Here is a 20796-nt window from a genome sequence, read left to right as displayed (position 1 = left end):
CCCGACCATTCCATTTTTTCACTCTTCGCTATACTTGTTACATTTGCAATGGAATCGGAACGAGCGTGATTCGCGCATCAATGAGATGACCTTGAACCGGTCAATATTTTCTTCCCCAAGTCAGACCTCACGAGATTAATTTATCATACAAATAGCGGTACATTGCTATAAAGGATCAGCACTCATTTGCCACTCTTTGTGCCATCAGATAACTCGCATTACCTCAAGTAAGATTCCTGTAAAGTTACAAGGATACCCTTCAATTAATTGTAAAAGTCAAATCGATCTGCTATGCAGAAGGGAACACACCTGTAGTCCCAAACACTTGGTTAACCATGTCCCAATAGAAACCATCCAACATGTTCTTGCCATGTGCATGTTGGTTGCACAGAGCAGGCCACAGTTGCGCCCTAATCCCGTTGTTCAATGGCCACGCATTCTCCCTTATGATCAGCTTAGCCTCCCTCTTTCTTCCAGCCTGGAGAAGCGCGTTGACCTCGTTGAAGGTCTTCAGCGCTTGCTTCTTGCTGGTAGGCGACTCGGGCAGTATAACGACGTTCGTCGTGTCGACGTGCGGCTGGAACGGGTCATCAATATCAACGTTTGTCTCCTCCTCGAGTACCGACATCATATTCGGCGGATTGTCCATCGAGGAGGGTGTCTGTGTGACTAACATCGCAGGCGGTGAGACTACGGCGCGAGATTCATCTTCACGGTGTCGTTTGCCCTTACACTATGGGCCACGATATTTACGTCATGTCCTGGGATGTTTCAATTTTCATCTGGAATCAGAAATGAAACGTTATGTTTAAACGCTATTCGACAACGGAAAGATTGTTGCCACGTCGCGAGTTTTTAATGCAAGATACAACGCGTGGAAAAATAAAATAATATAGTCGGTGGAAGAGTGAATTAGGAAGAGCAGTGAAAAGCGAAGATGGTAATGCAATCGAGTGTCGGGAGATCCAGGGAGGTATTCCGTTTACTTTTTGGTCATTATAGGCGGATAAAAATCGATTGACTCCTCAAGGTCACTGACAAGTTATCTCAGTATGTCGTTTGGTTATTCTACTAACTGAGTTCAATCTTACTATAATACGTTCCAAGTCTGTGTATGCCAATTTACAGATTTGTAAAACCTACTAAAAAAAATCAATTATCAGAGAATACAGACTATAATTTGTATTTCATTATTGCAATTAATTGTTTACCTGTAACGATGATTTACTCGGCGGAAAATTGTCCCTGATTGTTCATGTTAGAAAAATAAGATGAAATTAAAATTGACATTATTCCGAAAACGTCGTGTTTAATTAATTACAAATATCCTACACCAGTATAGGAGCGAATTGAATTTCTAAACACGTTTTGCTATTCCAATGACATGTTCCGTCAAGTATATATTCCATTAAATTTAAAAACAAAATACAGTATTACATTAATAAATCATAGTGTTACATTAATAAATTAAAGGAATACGCGGATTTTAATAACAAATTATAGCTTACTAAACATTGGTTGTAATTTATAATATTTTATATACATTATAAATTATTGACTTTCATACCAAACCGCCATTTTAGTGTCAAATTCCCTATTTCGCGACCGAGTCATTATTTCAGGTTTTGTTTTATACGTTGGTACTCTACAACTGCTATACCGACGAATTTATGATAAGAACACGAGCATGTAAGTCGATGTAAACATAGAATGTTTCTTTTCCTTTACTAGATGGCACTGTTCAGATAATCGAAAGTTCGATGAAACAGTGTTCAGATAACCAAACGTCACTTAATCGGTCTTCCGCTGCATCGGAAACGTAGTTCCTACACGATTCCGTTGGTTTGTCCATAATATTTCTAATTATTGAAAACAGAAACTCGCGAATAAGCGAAAAAAAGTACCTGCTCCGTGTCTCTATCCGTGATGCTACCTATCCTCGATAATTATGCACAAGCAATTTATCTACCGCGATTATATCGCCAGTTTTGTAATTTCGCAAACTATTTAGTTCTATATTATTCGTGTCCACTTATAGAGATCGCCTCGCGACTGGAGTTCAAGACCGAACGACGGTTCACGATTCCGAGAACCTTCCGTAAACATTCCCGTAATAACTGTGACTGTAGTCAAATGTATCATCCGTTTAGTCCGCGATGCACTTAATCGCGGGAGCGCTCGTTCGAGCGAAAAGAGAAGAGAAAAAACAAAGAGGGGAAATTATCTGAGCCAACGCATCTCTCATGATACCGTGTAATATACTTTTCGTTGACGTCGGTTTGTTGCGGCGCGAAATCAATTGTCTTCTGTAAGGATGCCAGCGTAAACAAGGCACGCGGTTGAACGTCACTTCTCGTATTTCCAAACGGCGGCGACAATCGGGCCGTTTTACTGGGAACTTTCAGATTTATTTGGTAGTTCGACGCCACGTGCACAACTTATATACGAACGGAGTCATTGTAACGAATTCAAATTTTTCTTTTCCTTTTTATAATAATAGAAATCTGAACCGGACCCACGATTCTATCGAAACAAATAATCGTTATACCGTACGTAACTGGTTTTAAATACACGTACCGAATTATTTTCACCGTTCGAAATCGCGTTTGTATACGTCGCACTTTCGTATCCCCATGCCAAAACGGTTTAAGGCACAGAAACCTATTCGATTCTGCGAAACGAAAAGAATATCATCGCCGTGACATTGACCACAGTGGTCCGATACTGGAAAGGATCGAACGATCGAAAATTTCTCAGAACACGTAGTCCGTGTGTTTTCGATCGAACCCGGAGGCTGCAGTGGTGCCAACGTGAAACATAAAAATCACTGGCGCGTTCGAACGAGAATCGAACGATGCGATTTAAAAGTACATGGTGGTGGGCTTCGATTCGCGCGGGACGAGAGTGTCGATCAGACAATGACCTCGACGACATGTTTCTAAAGGAGGCAGCCAGCAGGAGACAATGGATATATAATATCGCCTATAATTAGCCACGTAAAAGCTGTCGCTAATAATAAGCAAACCAGCCAGATGCGAAACCGTGAGTGACGATAATCACGGAGTACTTAACGGTTATTAATAAAATGCGCGAGTTATCATGCAGCCATAAACACGTTTAATGCTTATCAACACACCATGTGCGACTCGGGAACATTACTGTACACAATCCGTAGATAGACTGCACGGCAGATAAAGCTTTTTACAACGATGCCGTTGTGCCTGGAGGCTGCACGGTAAACAGAATTCCCTTATCTCGACACGGAATTACCACAAATTAGCGATCATAAGGAAAAAAGTACAAAACGAAATTGATGTTTGATTTAAAAAAAAATTAGTTAATCCCTCGTTTCCTAGTTTGTCCGATTAACCGTGGCGTTCACTGCGAGCAACATCCATTTTGTAAGTTTTGAAGTAAAAGAATGGAAAAGGAAGAAGTACCCGTTAATTTTATGAGAAATATAGTTAGCTTGCATTAATTTAAAAAATGATCGATAAATAAATAAGGTAGACGGGCGGTGGTCATTCTTAAATAATTAGTTTCGGAAATAGAAAAGTCTATAGGTGGCCTAGAAAGCTCAGCCGATTGCAGTGGTCGCTTGACAAATGGGAGATCTCGATTCGGCGATTCGATCGGCTCTCTTTCCACTCTATGTTGAAAAGAAAGAATGCGCTTCAGAATTGTACAGCCCACTGATATCGCCGCATGATCTATAGCTTGATTTGCAGAAAAGTACTCTGAAAGAGCTATTATGCCCAAGCGACTTAGTGGCGACGGTTAAACAAACAGTAGTCGGTATTAAGCTAGAATCGATACGATCGTTGAGAATCACAAGCAAAAACACTTTGTAACTTCGTATATAATAACACTTTATCTGATAGTGTTCGGAGATTTTTATCGAACAATTCTAGCGAAGAGGCTCGTTTAGAGACAACGAAGCCAACAAATGTACGAGATGAAAACATTTCATAAATTATCACCAGCTTAAGAAAAGCGAACTCTACCGTAGAATTTGAAAATTGATCAAGCCCGATGTCTTTTTCACAAAAAAAAAGTAAAGAACAAACTGATAAATAACAGCGACGGTTACGCACACTGCACTGTACTACCATAAACAATACGATGTATAGTACGAACTATACACCATACTATCATAGACTATATATTATACACTGCACTATAATACCATAAAAACGTACGCTGTACATTACACTATACCGTTATCAATTACACGCAATACGTCACATTATATTGCTATGAAATGTATATTCTACGCGCTGCACTGTAGAACTACACTGTTCACGTTTCACTGTACGACTACACTCTGTGCACTGTGCTATAATATTATATGCTACACAACGCCGATATTATAGTATAAGGCTATTAGTAACGCGAAGAGTCCATAGAGTATTGGTAAGCTTATCTGTAAAAATAAGTTTCTCGATACGTACAATACCGTTTATAATTATTATTCAGTTAGTCGTCGAGAACAGTGCTCACGCTGCTGTACATTGTACCATTTCTTTTTTTTTTTGCACGGAGCACCGAATAGTAATTCGAGCGAAAAAAAATTATGCCTCCCGTTTCGTTGGGAAGCAGTGACATTAAGCGTGTCCGAATGACACCGGTCTCAATATTTATACGAACTGCGTCGTCCACCGCTACAATTCACGTTCTCGAACAAATATTTATTCGGGGTAACAAAATAATCCACGATCGTAACTTCTAACGAGCAACGGGTGCGTTCCGAGAGATACCGGGTAATAAGGATCACCACGTGTATCCTGTTAAACCATCCGCCATTAAACTTCGAACCTCGCTGCGGTTTATATTTTTGCGACACGGAAGCGCTGAAACAAAACCGTTCACTCTTCCACGACGTACAATCGTCGACTACGATTCGTCGCTTCGTCGTTCGCATACCTACGACTGGCGCTCTCCGCCGCGTCGGTTCGCAAACCGATCGAATTTCAAGCGCAATCGTCTGTTTTGTGGTCTCAAAACGAAAGAGAGGAAGGGAGAGAGAGAGAGAGAGAGAGAGAGAGAGAGAGAGAGAGAGAGAGAGAAAGAGAGAGAAAAAAAAGGAACTCCGCTGGTTCGATGCTCGTCGATTAAATAATAATGAGACGCGGCGCTGCAAAGTGTGCCACATGAAACCAGAGATCTATTAATACCAGAGCACTACGACAGCACGGTGGCGACAGAGAATTGGTCCGATGCGAGCGCGTGCGACTTCGCGCGAATCCCACTCGTCGAGAGACACGCGCGATTTTCGACTCCCGCACGATTCTCGCCACTGCCCCCTAACGATAGACACAAATCGACTCCGCGGAGACCCACGGTTGCCGCGGTAGATAAATATTATTGCAACTCCCGAGCGCTCGAACCACTTGATAGTATAAATATATCTCATCGGAGATGACGGCAAACACACGAACTATACGCGCCAACGCTCCATTGTCGGATACGCAAAGCAAACAAAGATCGAGCTAGAGCCCGCGGAACGACGCACGGTAAGTGACAAATTTGCATAATTCTATTAACCCACGACGCTCCGTTCGGCTTGCAGTTCGATACACGTATCCCGTACGAAGTTTTGCTCCCGATACGAGTGATCGTCGTATACCTAGCGATAAGTCTCCGTCACACGATCGTCGACGCCAATCTAAGTACTTAATTAGTTCAATTACACTCCGCTCGGTAACGTTGCAGGGATTGTCGCGGATTTCAGTGTTCGAGAAGCAACGCGTGAATCGGGATACGCGAAACGAATGTTGTACCGCGAGCTTTGGGCACAATGCGTGTTTACTAGGAGTGTGCCTGTACTTAAAAAATTTGGGTCGAGTAGGTGCAGGTACAGTCTGTCGTATAAATCGGTCTAACACGACGTGGAAAAATCAGAGCAAGGATGCGTGCATGTTGAACCGTTTATGCGTACCACAGAGAACAGACGAAACGTATAAGTATTTTTTTTGCATACTTTAATATACTTTTCTTGGGTCGTTACATTTTAGAATCGTCGATGTATTTTTATATACGAAGTAATATGTTTCTCTTTTCGAAAGTTTTGTAAATTTATTCAAATAGAATTATTTGTACACAGGTGATTTGTTGTATTGAATGTCAATTGGATAATGACAACGATCAATCCACGCCAAATTGAAACGATTATTTATTTGAACATTCAGATCCTAATTTCGGTAGTTTTCAATAAGAGAATGAAGAATGAATTCGTTTAAGAATTCTTAGAAAGAATAAAAATAAAAAAATCGATAATAGAAATATGAAATTTGAAAAATGAATATTGTCTGTACAAGAGAAAACGTAAATTCTTTTTGTCTGCTATATTTTAACCAATTTCATGCTATGTCATGTTATCGAAATTCTCTTACTGTTCGTAATGTTGCAATTTACAAGGTGTACATTGACTTTTGTGACCGACTGTATATTTTGATGTCTGTGAATTATATTCGAATGTACATTTAACCGTTCTACATTTTCTGGCAATAATTTCATTGTAAACGTTGTAACAAAGTCTCACCGAAGGAAGACACATTCGACAAAGTTTCAAAAAATTCATTTGAAATTTAGGTACTCGAAAATTTCTAATACAAATTTATAGTTATTAAAAATCTATACTTGGAACAAGTATGCGTTCGTCGTTGTAATCTTCGCTTTGCGGTTTAACACGTATTACGTAGAACCGCGACAATTGTAAGATTGACGAGGCTAAAAAAATTCCTGCAAATATCGAGATTTATGCAATTATCGAGGTAACCAATCCAATAAAAAGAAGTTCCACTTAGGCAATATAGCCCCACTGCCTATATCTCATGACCTCTCGTATAATCGTCGGTCTCTTACCAACGATTTGCTTCTGTCTCAAACGGAAGACACGGCACTTGTTGCTAAGTGACCATCCCTTCCACTTGTCAACACAATGCAACGGACGAACGTTCGCGCGCAGTTATCGAGGTTGCATCTATCGAGGCTCTACTGTATACAATTTGTACCCATTATCGTCCGCTAATCGATAATAATGTTATATCTGAGAAGAATGCAAACGAACCGTAACATAAAATTACTTCAAAAGAATAATAAATGAAAATATTTTTCTACAAGACTTTGTTACATTTTTACCCATTTGATATAATAATGTTATATCTGAGAAGAATGCAAATGAACCGTAACATAAAATTACTTCAAAAGAGTAATAAATGAAAATAATGTTTCTCTGCAAAAGTTTGTTACATTTTTACCCATTTGCTTATCCTTTCTATTGTTTATTGTATTTTCTCGACAGATTGAAGAACAAAGACCCGAAGAAACACATCCAATGTTAAATGGAACAAGACTTGTATCCCTCAAATAACAAACTGTACCTTATTTTTATTCATATTTCTTCTAATTATACTTCACAAATAATAGATAATACCACTATCATTAAAGCACTTACTCCGTTGAAATATCAATCTGTTCGGTTGAGTAAACTGTACAAACGAAAATGTTAATCGCGAAAAAAAAAAAATGATTATTTCTTCGCATCGGTTGTCACTGTATGCCTTCCATTTAAACGATTCGCTATCGTACACGTGGGCATAACGAGTTGAATTTCTTTCGTATAATGTAATTTAAAATGTATGCGTCGCGCTCGATCCCGAGATGGAATATTTTTTGCCGCGTCTCGTTTGCCGGAAATTACGTTCGTCGGAAAGACGAGGCACGTTGCTTGGAAAATAATTCGAGCGACAAACGAGCGTATGCACGCGGTGTCATTGCATAATAATGGCATACCATTTAAGAAAGAAAACCCCACCAGTTTGTTAAACGTCTGGCGAGAAATTTCTCGTTACAATTGCCCGAGTGCCAAATATGCGTACGCCGCTCGCTAATATCACCGTAGCCTTGATTCCAACGATCCACCAGAGTTATCATCTCATTCCCCCTCGGATCTGCTGAATAATTCATGCGCTCGTCGAACGCATGATTCCGCGCGGAATAACGGAGCAGATATTGCGATTCATTTTTGCACGGGCAGCGACGACACGCGTGAAAACTCGCCGACGATAGAATAAATTTTCCGACTTTTAATTCTCGAGAAGAAACGAACCGATAACCATTCGAAACACACTGTGTCGTACGAGAAGCGCGAGATCGGGCCGCATAGAATGTTGAAAATGTGCAACGTCACGGTGAACGGTTACGGTAGAGCGCGAGCAAAATTTATTTCGATTTTTTTTTAAATTCGAACGGGCGAGCAACGAGTTAATTAACGATTTATGGTGATTCAATAATGATCATTCAGAGACGCGATTACGTGTAAGTTATTCCTTTCGGTACGAATTCAAAAGGAGCTTTACCACTCTACGATCGTGACTATAAAAAAAAAAAACTCTTAATCTCTACTCGAAAGAATTAATATACTGTATAACGTACTGTAATTGGCGTTTCTAAATTAACACCTATATTAACCAACTCCTGCTTTCAAGTGACAAACTCGGGACCGTCGGTTGCTTTCAGCCTTGCGTGCACTCGACGAAAAAGAGCGAATAGAATGCAGCGTGAATGCACCGAGGATGCACCGAGAACGAGCGAGACAGAGCGACAGCGCGCGAGTCTCGCATTACACGCGAAATAAAAATCTCTTTCCCTTCGCTGTGTTTTCCGCGAGCGTATCATCGACGAATTAACGTAGTTTTTTAACGAAACCGAGTCCAAACACAATCTCGTTCAATTGTACACCGTTCGAGATCACTTCCGATTACGTACAATTCAAAATAGTCCAAATTAAGTTGCGTTTGGATTTGTTTTACCAGGAAAATCTCACTAATCTATTCGTAACGACGTCACAAAGACATGATAAATAATAACAAGTTTGATTCTCATTAACGTACGAAATACTTGTTACAGCGTGTTTATCTTTCTCGTCTCGGACCGTCGACAGGTCGTTCGCGCTGAATAAACATAAACAGCGACGAGGACAAGTATAATCGAACTACTACTCGAATAACCTCGGTGCACCGTGTCGTTCTCCGTGTGTTTTTCTTAAATTGATCAGTTGGCCAATGAAAAATCTCTAGTTGGTGTTGATTGGTCTTCGATGATCAGCTACCAGCGTGTATCGTAAGACTCGTAACGGAGCCAGCTGCACGCTACTGAAACGTCGCAATACTTTTCAAGAGGGACATGGTTCACATTCGTGAGCCTCGAATAATTTAAACAAAGAATTCCAGCCACGAATGTTTCGAATATTATAATCGAACGATTTGAGTATATCATAGACTTCGATGTGGATCGTTCCTGAACATTGGAAATTACTTTTCACCGTTTATTAGAAACACTGAACCGACAGACAGCGTCCAATCTAGTTGCTATAATTACACAGTAACGATAACTTAGGTGGTCTCGCATACTTTTGACCGATAGTGTATAACTGACTTCGTCGTTTCGAAGTGGTCTTCTAATTGCCAATTTTCTAGAATCTTTGCCGTTCTAGGCTGCCACACTTGGCTGAACGGAACGTGCAATTACTTCATTAGCGCTTGATTAACGAGTAATTCGTCTTACTTGGACTTTTCGTCAGGGCTTTCTGGAGATCTGCGAACAATTTGCAAACATTTTCACAGCTTTCTTAAAGGTATGCGTGTGACTACGATTCGAACGACCGTGGCAATATTAACGATTAACTGGATCGAATTGCGTATCGTTCAGTAAGCGAAGTACATTGTTATTATTGTTTTCGTTGCACAAATACCTGGAAAAATTTGTTTACAGCTTTGCATGGATAAACGAGTAAAATAGAAACAGGTGATTGTTATTCATCGTTTAGTATTCGAGTAATAATTGTAAAAGTTAACATTGAGGGAACCATTTTCAAGAATTACATTATCAAAGTTCCAACGATGCAACCAACGATTGCTTTGTACTTACTTTTGCACGTCATCACAGGATGCACCAACTTTAACGCACATTTACGCAAATTATTATATATTATCGAGTTCTCACTTTTCCTTTGTAAACATATTTTTTTTACGTGACCAAATTCGTAATTGATCAAACTTCGTTTAATGAATAACAAAGTAAGCGCAAATAAAAACTTTTATCATAAAATTTTAATTTTACCCAACATGTAGGAAAATGAGTACGTACTGGTCTCAGAAAAATAAACGAGTAACAAAAATATTGAAAAAAAAAAACACTGTTTTATTATTAGATAGAAACCCCTAATTTAATCAACCAAGTAACCTACACAGGTTTCCTCTTTACATATTCCTAATTTTGAGAATAATCATACAGTCACCTTATATGAGTCACTCTGTATATATCGAAATGCTCGATATTCACTATACATTCACAGAAAAATGTTCATTCACTAGTTTCAAGGAAACGGTGGATCTTCAACTTTTGTAGATGATTTCATCGACCACATCACGTGAATCATCCAGTGTTTCAAAAGCGACAATACCGGATGAATATTCGTCGATTAATTCGAATTAATTGTAGAAGAAATGTGAACAGATGCTGGATAATGTATCAACCAAGTGGATAACAATTGTTAATCGTTCGACACCGTGGTGAAAAATCGTCGATTTATTTATCGAGACTTCGAAAAACTGGAGCTCGAAACAGAACTCGAGACCTTTTCCTTTATTACGAATACACGACTCGGAAGACTCGTTTCTGATGGCATCATTCCAAATCACATGACACTAGGTACGCAAGCTATATCTAAGTATTTTTTTCTCTGTCTCACGCGACGCCGTGCTATTTTAATGAGATGTATCCGTCCGTTATAAGCGTTGTAGTTATTTTCACCCTTTTCACATGACGGTGTCCCTGCTAGAAACATTTCAGTCCGCGAGATCGATGATGATGCCGTGTCAAAACAGTTGGAAAATTCCAGTTACCACCATTTTCGATAACAACGTTTCAACTGCACCTCGCCTCTCACGGGTCTACAATACGTACCTTTTCTTTTATTCGTTTTCGTATTACGTACAGAGGTACGCACACTTGCGTAACATAAGTATGCTATGAACCGAACGAAAAATATTTTTGAACGTCGAATTCAAATTCGAAATCGAGAAACGAAATTTTTACCAATACGAGTAACGTTAAAATCTCATTCAACGAGGTTAATTCAGCGCAATATGTACAACGAAATCAGCAAAACGTGACCAATGAATATCTATACAAATATTGACGATATAAAGAAATGTTATCGAAAAAGATAAAGCGTTTTTCTTGGAAAGCACGATCGTTCGACAAAGTTCAGTTTTGGTAGGCAAAGGTGTCAAGGAGATTTCAAGGTCGTTAGGATTATTTTTAATAGAATCGAATATTTTTCAATGTGCTCGATCGCGGTCTATATTCGTACGAGTTCAATGAGTGCGATAACTTAAAGTAAATCAAGATTATGCACAAAGAAAAACATTTTGTCGATTCAAGTGTACAGCTCGTATCGGATATTTATTTTATTTGGCAACCATTGCTATTCAATGGAAATCTAGTGTGTATTTATGTAATGTCTATGTCCCAAAGAAAAAAATTCTTATTTAATTCTTGTTAAAGACTGATCGTGTAGTTCTCCATTCCGACGTAAATTTATTTTCCAACATTTCCGCCGCAACGTGTCGCAAAAGTTAACTATTAAATATACACACACGCGTACAGATCGGTCTACAGAAACTATCCTCTCTGCCTATTTTCGTCGCTGGTAGCGTTATCTAAATTCCCTTTATCTCGGATAATTTGATTCAGCAAGACGTATAAGGCGATCATATTGCACTTCTTACGAAGTTCTCGAGGTCACCTTAAGTATTCCTATCCGAAGCCCTACGACTCTGTTTTACTTACTTTATAGCGGGCATTGAGAGATATTCAGCGAACGCGATGATACACTCAACGTATTCGTACTCCCCGGTTTGACAGAAAACAATACTCGCCGCGAAAACGAATATAATTCATCTGTACGCAAGTAATCCGATTCGGAAACTTACGTAAACACGAGCGAACGATTATTCAAACATATTTAAGTAATTATAACAATTTAAATAATTATTCTCTGGCCCGATAAATTGTCTCTACGGTCAGAAGGAAATTCGCGCGAATTAAATACAGTTCCGTCCGCTCTGTGTAGTGAGCGCAGCGTTACGGCGGATTCGCGCTACGCGACAGGCAACCGTCCATAGAAACGTTCTTCGGTGAATTTTAAACGGGCGTGTTCACACTGTTGGTTGTCGTGGCGTCCGTCCGTCCGTCCGTCCCGCGAAAGGCCGATTTGCTGTACGGCGGGCAGATCGCCCGGTGTGGGGCCGCTTTTAAGCATTCATTCACCTCGAAACGAGGTAAAATTGCTTCGCAACGATCTCGTTCCCGGGGGCTCGCGCGAGACATTGCGGTTTTCGGTGTCGATGATCGATTCCCAGCAGCCTAGAGTCAGCTGATTCCGCGATAACGACCAATCATCCCGTTATCTATCTCTCGTGCATTTTTGGCGCGTAATCGGCCACCACCGCGCTGCTTATTGGGGCTGTCGATCGATAGTCGCGAGTAAACAGGCCTGAACGCGCGTTACGTGGTCGTTACGTTTACCGGCGTAGCTATAATTACGGAACCATTAGCGTTTAATGAAACGCGGATGAATTGGCATCATTGTGCAATAATTCGCGGACAGCACCGGAAAACGTTACTCGTTGTCGAGTCGGGCGCGCGAGTAGTCATCGATATTTTATAAAAATTATATTTAATACGGTAGCGTTCGGTGATATTATTACACTGCTATCCATTTATCCAGAGTTGGCTTCGGCTTTCGCGCAACGGTGGCTTTTTCGTCAGAAATTCCACCGACAGGAATTCCGACCACTTCTTAGAAAATTGTGTTCGCGAACGAATATGAATTGACCGTGCACAAATGACTCAGCAAACTATGAAAGAATTTGTAATATAATAACGGTTGCAGAGAGGAGAAAACATTCAGAGAAATTATTGAACTTGTTGTACGGTGATATTTTTTTCGTCTTTAACCGAAACTTTAAATGTACATTCACCGAGAGGATCGGTTAGGAAATTATTGCTAAAGAACGCGAAACGATACGGATTAAGATTCCAAAGCGATAAATTAAAGAACTTTAGCTAAGTAAATAGAAATATTAATTTATTTCGACGTATCGTTAATAGACCTTCTCTTATCTTATTCATGAATAATGTATCGAACGAACGGTGTTAACGATTGTTCGATTTAACGTGGGTATTACGAAATATAATTGCCCGCGGATTTATTACTCGAAAAGCGGTTAATAACGCATTACCAATTTAACATCACGACTTCGTTACGCTGGAATAAACGCCGTTCCAAGTGAAGTGTATCGAACCGAATGCTCGTATACAAGACGAATAAATGTTTCTTTTTCACCGTTAAAATAAGCCGTTACTGTATCTTACCTACGCGTTGAATTTAAAATTCTTTTATCATCGATAAATAAATTCAAACGTATGCGTAAATGTTAAGTTAAAAATACTACCGAGCTTGTTTCCCAGGAAACAATCGAGCCTGAATAGGCATCGTAATTATTGCTACGAAATTGACAGGACTTTATATTTGGACTTAAAACCAACGACGATACATTCGTACAAACTTTCGATCGACGTGCACACGTTTGAAATTTTTTTTTGAGGGGGAATGCACATCTTCACTGCATCGAATATTGCTCGATGAAAATTGAGAGACTGGTTTTCCGTTAGAGTTGGGAAAACAGGAGCGCAGAGAGATCTTCTGTCAGCAGTGTATAATTAAAAATTATATTAAAACCTCTGCACTGTTTTAATTTTAAACAGGAGGCATTTAAGCTCCTTAACGTCTAATTTTAGTCTCGGCACGCGGTTCACGATGGGAGCATGTGCGAGTAATTATAAAGCAAATATCGTGGAAATGTAATTGCGTTGTGAAAGTAAATCCGCTCCCATCAACGAACCATTAGAAAGCGAGCACACTTTTCTTTTTCTTCTTTATTTTGTTCTTTTCTTTTCGTACTTCGACACGTTTAGAATTTTTCGACAACCAGAATCATTCGTTGCCGTACACCGTCAATGGAATAAAAAAAACTGTTCGCGATTCAGTGGCCAAACATGAATATTTATCGAGGCACGTGTTATTCGCTTTTTTATTTCTACTCCCACTATGCCAGACTAATAACAAATATTTTTTTTTGTTTATATCGATCACTGAAAGGAATTCTTTCCTTTCCATTCCTGTATAAAAAATGCTGTGTAATTTTGTTCGTTGGGATCGGTATTAAAATGTGATTATTTATATTCTCATAAATATTTAACGAACGTTAAGAGAAAAACATGTCCATTAAAAAGTTCGCGTGTACAATACCATAGATATCTCGTAACAGATTAAATATGGTAATCTATACGTGTTCGTAATTCGAGATTATATTAATAAAATTAGAAATAATCGGTAACAAAAGTTGTTAACCGACCGAAATACTCAAGTTATTGCAAAAATAATCAAGAAATTTTTATATTTTAATTGACGTCATAGAATATCTTATGCAGTAATTATACAGGATGCCCATCTTCTTAAATTATCTCTTTTAGTTGTAGCTATATAAACGTGTTTTATATACGTATAATTTAAATGATTTTAAAGGTTAAATTTGTTGTAAAAACATGTTCTTTCAATGTCATGTTTTAAAGTCGCTCATTTTTTGTTTTCTAGATGTTATGGTTGACATTAACATACATCCAATCATAGCAAAAGGTGACCAAGAACTTAAGAATTTAAAATCGGAGGTCAAGGAGATAATTAGATAGCCTGCTTCGAACGAGACACCCGGTATATTCCATTCGCGATGTGTATCGGATACAGATGTTTGTTGAATGTATAATTAAAGAGCAAATACAAAAATACTCAGGAATCAATAATATTAAAAATGGTTAAGCTATTGATTTATTAATACCGACTTTATTGATGTCGTAAGGTGCAAAGATAATTTTTTCCAAAAGTTACTTGTTCTTAAAGTAGACAATATCGTTAGTATTTCCGTACATAAAATTACAGTATTTTCTTTCAAGTTCTATGTAATAATTTTTGAATGCATCAATATGTAACTTTCAAATTAATTGCACGTTAATTAGTTAAACTACAATAACAGTTAAAACTGATGCACCGATACTGTTTCTATTTTACTTCGAGCAGCTAGATACTATCACAGTATGTATAAATAATTTAATAATATAATGTACATAAATTATAATTTGTTGAATTTGATTATAAAGGAATTTCTAACTCAACATAGAGAAAAGATATGTGACTTTATTTACAATAAATGAATATCACGATAATAAGAATAACTTTTAGCAACAACTATTCAGCATTTGATTTGTAAAATTATAATATTCAACAATTTATACCGTTCATTGTTTTGCATGTTTGAGGTGTAAGCTGAAATCTGCACGCAAATATTATTTTCAACGATGTGGAACAAACTTATTTAACATCTAAATAATAATTTGTGTGCTTTCGTCGGAGAGGTAGAAAAATCGACTTGTTTTTAAAGCCGTGTAGTAAAAAAACGGAAGAAAAGAAACTATTTCTCGACGAGCAAATGTATTATATGATGATTTTGTGTTTATTCTTTCGTTGCCAACTTTATCTAATTTCAATACGTATGCACGCTGTATAGGCGTGCTCATATTATTTGTTTTGACAGCCTGGCAGGTTTCACGACTATAATAACAAACAAAAGAAAACGACCAAATTTTAAAAGGAAACGCACGACTTTCAATAACCTATTTACAAGAAAACGCGTGCAACCCAGCTATAAGAGCTTCCACGTATTACGATTAATACATAATTTCTGATTAAGCACGGTCACCATATTAATTATACTTGCGTCGCGGTAATCATTTCCATGCCAAAGAATCGATTCGGTGTGTCATCAATATTCATCGTGTTGTTCCAAACGTTCGACAGAATTGAAGAACCAACCGCTCTGTTATTCGCATAATACCAAAGGCGTTCGAGCAAACAAAATATTCGAGTTTACAAAATGCTAATCGTGGAATCGAAATAACACGAACCTCTGCCTTTGTATGTATTATACAATACGTAATTCCCGCTTTCGAGTGACAATTTTTACACTCGATTCGAGTGATGAAATTTCAAACACCGATGAAAATAAAAAAAAATATTTTCCATTTATATCCTCGTGACAGTATTGTTAATGGATCGGTGAGATTTTTCCGACGAAAACGAGTCCAAACAGAACCTCATTCGGACTACATTAAATTATACGTAAATAGTTGGTATCTTCTAAAAGACCCCGGTCCATTGATATCGTCTTATCGCGTTCAACAATAACAAATGCTGCGTCGAGTCAGTCACTCAGGTCTTTCAACTCGAAAAAATTGAAGTTTCCTTAGACACGTGTGACCCCGCAGCGTTGAACTTGCCACGTGTCGCCGATCGATTGCGTTTCTTACCATATCTTGAATTTAATTTCGACTTTCTCAACAAAATGTTCGAAAATTCGAACGATAAACGGAAGATACTTCGATGATCGCGAAAAGATCGAGAAACACATACTTTGCGAAAAATTTGATTCCTAGAAATATAAACATTATTGGAAACAAGGCTTCCAATATTATCTTTGGTAATAAGAAATTTTCTCGATGCACCTGCTGTACAGGTAACTCAGTAAGAAATTATTTTTCTTACTTGGAAATACAATAATCGCGCTTCGAAGAAAATTATTCCCACTAAATGCAAGACTCTATTTTTTCTATTACAACTTTTTGTGTATGTTGTTTTGCGTAATAATAATTCCGATCATTTTATCTAAATGAAAAAATATGAAACAAAAATAATCTATATTATTCTACACGAGCAATATTTGCAAAGATGTACAAAGATCCTGTCCTTTTTCCCTCCGTTCTCTCTCGTTCTGTTCAAAAGTTACTTTATACACGAGATATTTATATTATTTACATAGTTAAACTATTTGTGGCACACATATACTAAGAATGTAAGTATACACACGTACTAAGAATGTGACTTATTCGTGACTTACGTGTCTCTAATTTCAGGAATATCCGACAACATAGCATGACAACATCGGACGACGGAATTCCGAACCAATTATACCTAACTGCTTCCCTTTCGACCTGCAAATGTCGGATTACCCGACAGTACGAACGGCCCGAAACTTTCGGGTGTGCCGAGAACCCGCCCGAGCGCGCCCGAGTCCTACCGACTCGACCCGACCCGAACCGAAATCTCGGGTACGCGCATACCACAGTATCCCTATCGTCGAGGAAACCTCGCTTGATTCATTAATAATACGATACTTTTCTAAAGACGTAATGCAAAATGTAGACATTTTCATTTCACACGTAACGCGAGACTCGCACGTTGTTGTTCTATCTCGTTCGCTCTCGTTGTGTACCAATTTATTTTCTTCGTCGAACTGTACACGCGAGGCTAGGCATCCAGTCGCGATAAAATCTTTTATCCACTTAAAAGGGGGGAATTACTGTAAACACATCGATTTTTTTCAAATCCGTAAAAGATTACTCGGCCGTATTGTGCAATCAGGGTAGTCTTTGATAACAAATTTTAAGACTCGGGGTTTCGGTTGACGCAGAGTCACATTTAACGATAGAAGACATTGCAGAAAGATTGGGTTCATTCCAATTGGTACAGTTCATCGTCACCTGCAAGAATTTGGGAAAGTGTCCAAATTTGGCGAATGAATTCCACAAGAATCGTCAGCGGCGAACCGCTTACAACGAATTCTCCACCGAGATAGAGACAAATTAACTGAGCGTTTCTGAACCGAATTGTTGCTGGAAATGAAAACAAGTACTGTACAACATTCCACGAGAAAGAGGACAATGAAGTCTCTGAGAGAAGAGAAGAAAGGAAAAGAAAAGAAACCATTATTGTGCTCGAGAATTGTAACTCGAACAAAATGTACGAAAACTAAAAATAAAAAGATTTGTGCAATAGAAAACTCGACGTATTGTTTAAATTTTCCCAAAACCCAAGTCTCGTGCAAAAATATTTTATTCTACGTTTTCGACCCAGTTTCTCACGTAGAATCACCTATTTCTAGGTATTATCGAATAGTAAAAGTGGAATTTTTAATACATTAAAGTTATAATTATAAACGGTGGTATCGAAACGATCTGATGCTTGAAAATACAGTGCACTTAATATACCTGTAATCGATATCTCGAGCTAATGCGAGACACTACCCAATTTCATTGTAATGTAAATACATATTACGTTTCGCACGTGTTTCACGTGGAATAGTATTCACGTGGAGGAGTATTTGCACGCGACGGAATCGATACAGGTGAGACTTCGTGGCATTTTCACTTCAAAGTACATAGAAAGCGCTGGCTACAAGAATCCAGACATTCTTGCGTTATCGCCGCGCCGCAATAATTAAGTTTTTTTTTCTTTTTTTTTTTATTATAGTTACTGCGACGCGATAAAAGGCATTTATCAGATGATGATACGCAATTCATTCGTCACACCAGAATCATGAAACAGCTGAATTTCTTCGGTAAAAATAAATATAAAAGTAATAAAAATTACGAACATTCTTCCCTCGTTCTTAATAGCTAGAATTATGAGAAGATCGTGCCTCGAATCTAGACACGAACCCTAATATTGAATCGATTTTTTGAAATTATTGCGAAACAAGTAATGTAGCATTTGTTGAACTTTACCATATAGTTTCCGTATCATTCTTTATTACGTAAGAAAATTATTTCGCTCAAAGTATGCGTGCCTCGATATCTGTATTTATGGCTAGTCATGATGATTGCGAAGTTCACTCCTGTCACTGGTCAATTTAGTATAATTAATCATTTCTATCACTTAACACCGTGACACACAGTTTCAAATGGATGCTGATCGTTTGTACAATATTAATTATTCATCACTGGATGCATTATGCAAGATTCGTAAACACGTTTCAAATGTGTTTCAAAAGTGGAAGTGTGGCTTTAAGTGGTTGGGTTCAGCGATCGGTTACACGAAGTTTGGGTCCGCTCGACCCACGAAGATGGAACTGAAGGGACAATCGATCAGACCCGGGCAACTATGACGTACGGCTGGCCCGGTTCATTGTGTTTTCCGGCCATAAATTAATTTCCGAGGTACGCCGGCCATCGTGGCCCTTGCACGCGCAGTTTGCACAGCGTTACCAAGCAAACTGGAATCACGTCTCTGAGAATTCTCGACTGATTATTTTCTTACCATTATAATAATTATCCAACCATCGTTCTTTAGAATTATGTAACGTTTCTAGAGAAACCGAATAATGATATGCGGTGGTAATAAAAATAAAGAAATTACTGTCACTGTTCCTCATACTTTTCCAAAGTTCTTTTGTTCTGTTTATCATCGTAATATAATATAATACAAAATATTAAATATTGTAATATCCTTGATTAATACAGAATTGTAAAAGGTTAAAAGTATCGAACAAAATTTGTTGAGACGCGACATCGCAAATATTTGGTTATTAATCTCTTCGGGGACAAATTATACTATTTCGAGTAAATAGAAAAAATTCAAAGTGATCCGTAGCATCTATCAATCTTGTGACGATATCGTATCGTATCATTAGGAAATTTAATCCTTCCATTTTACAATATTTAAATTCTCTGCAATATTAACATGCACAAATTTAAAAAAATGTTTAGTCACGTCCAACGTGTCTAACCATACAAGATCGCAAGAACGTGTATTTCTTTTTTTTTTTTAAGTTTCTTTGTCGCGTGCAACGAAACAAAATTATTTTTCAAATAATTAAAGAATCCGATTATCGATCAATCAATAGACTAAAAACCTAAATCTTTCGTCAGCTGGTTACTGCCCTAAATAATCGCTTCATCAACAACGTTTAGTGAATCACTCCCTCGCTAAACCGATTCGTTTCTAGACGCACTACTGTCTCGCAATAACATCTATCGATTAATGTATTTATATGCCTGCGGCATTTACGCGTAAACATCTTTCAGTCGTTACTGCGCGGACTTAAATGTCACACGTGCATCATGTGAGAATACATTCACTCGACAGAATCGAACATCGAAGTCTTCGATCAAAAGTATGCCTGGGTATTCTCGTGGCCTGATGTTTAACCGGATTAAAAGTTACTCTACCGTGCAAATTCGATTACCGTACTTATTTTCTGCAGCATCATACATACCTGTGAGTGCACCTTACGAAAGGTGGTCACACGCAATGAAATCGATCGACAGATTCATCCGTCTTTGTGTCAAATGTCTTCCTAAGGTTTACATATACCAGTGTGGAAAATAAAAAAAAAACACTGATATTTAAAGAAACTGTTTTCTTACATTAAATAGTATCAATTTTTGTGAATATTTGGAGTATTATGAAAAATTGAAATTTGAAAATTTTGAAATAAATTTATTTCAAAAAATCTACTGTACTGTGGTACCAAGATGCTAGAGACCAAAAATGGGCAAAATTTGATAGCGATTTATTCGAATAAATAAATTTTTATTTCTTCATCGCTAAACATTACTATTATAATTATATTTGAAATAAATTTATTTCAAAAAATATACTGTACTGTCAAGATGCTAGAGATAAAAAATGGGCAAAATTTGATAGCGATTTATTCGATTAAATAAATTTTTATTTCTTCATCGTGAAACTACTATTCCAGTTATTTTTCAACGAGAATGCAAAACTGTTTGTCCTTTGTTCGTCGTTCGAGACTTTCATCTAGATAAGACATTTTC

General features: G+C 37.9%; 1 protein-coding gene across 12 annotated transcripts in view; it reads right to left on the bottom strand.

The window, feature by feature from the left end:
- The window catches only part of Sky (GTPase-activating protein skywalker), a 44969-nt gene that overhangs the window by 9139 nt on the left and 15034 nt on the right, over positions 1–20796 (bottom strand). For 4 of the 12 annotated variants that reach the window (XM_076326737.1, XM_076326725.1, XM_076326735.1 and 1 more), the window contains exon 2: positions 310–782. In XM_076326737.1, coding sequence (XP_076182852.1) covers positions 310–676 — 367 coding nt within the window. In that variant the 5' untranslated portion in view covers positions 677–782. Of the gene's footprint in view, positions 1–309; positions 783–1904; positions 3069–3136; positions 3978–4004; positions 4171–4218; positions 4414–4451; positions 4746–4923; positions 4999–5174; positions 5199–17078; positions 17100–20796 lie in introns of those variants that run through there. The other 8 variants (XM_076326734.1, XM_076326731.1, XM_076326730.1 and 5 more) reach the window with 8 other exon arrangements.

Source organism: Ptiloglossa arizonensis, chromosome 2 (genome assembly GCF_051014685.1).
Source record: "Ptiloglossa arizonensis isolate GNS036 chromosome 2, iyPtiAriz1_principal, whole genome shotgun sequence".
Taxonomy (NCBI): domain Eukaryota; kingdom Metazoa; phylum Arthropoda; class Insecta; order Hymenoptera; family Colletidae; genus Ptiloglossa; species Ptiloglossa arizonensis.
This window is presented reverse-complemented; position numbering and strand designations above follow the sequence as displayed.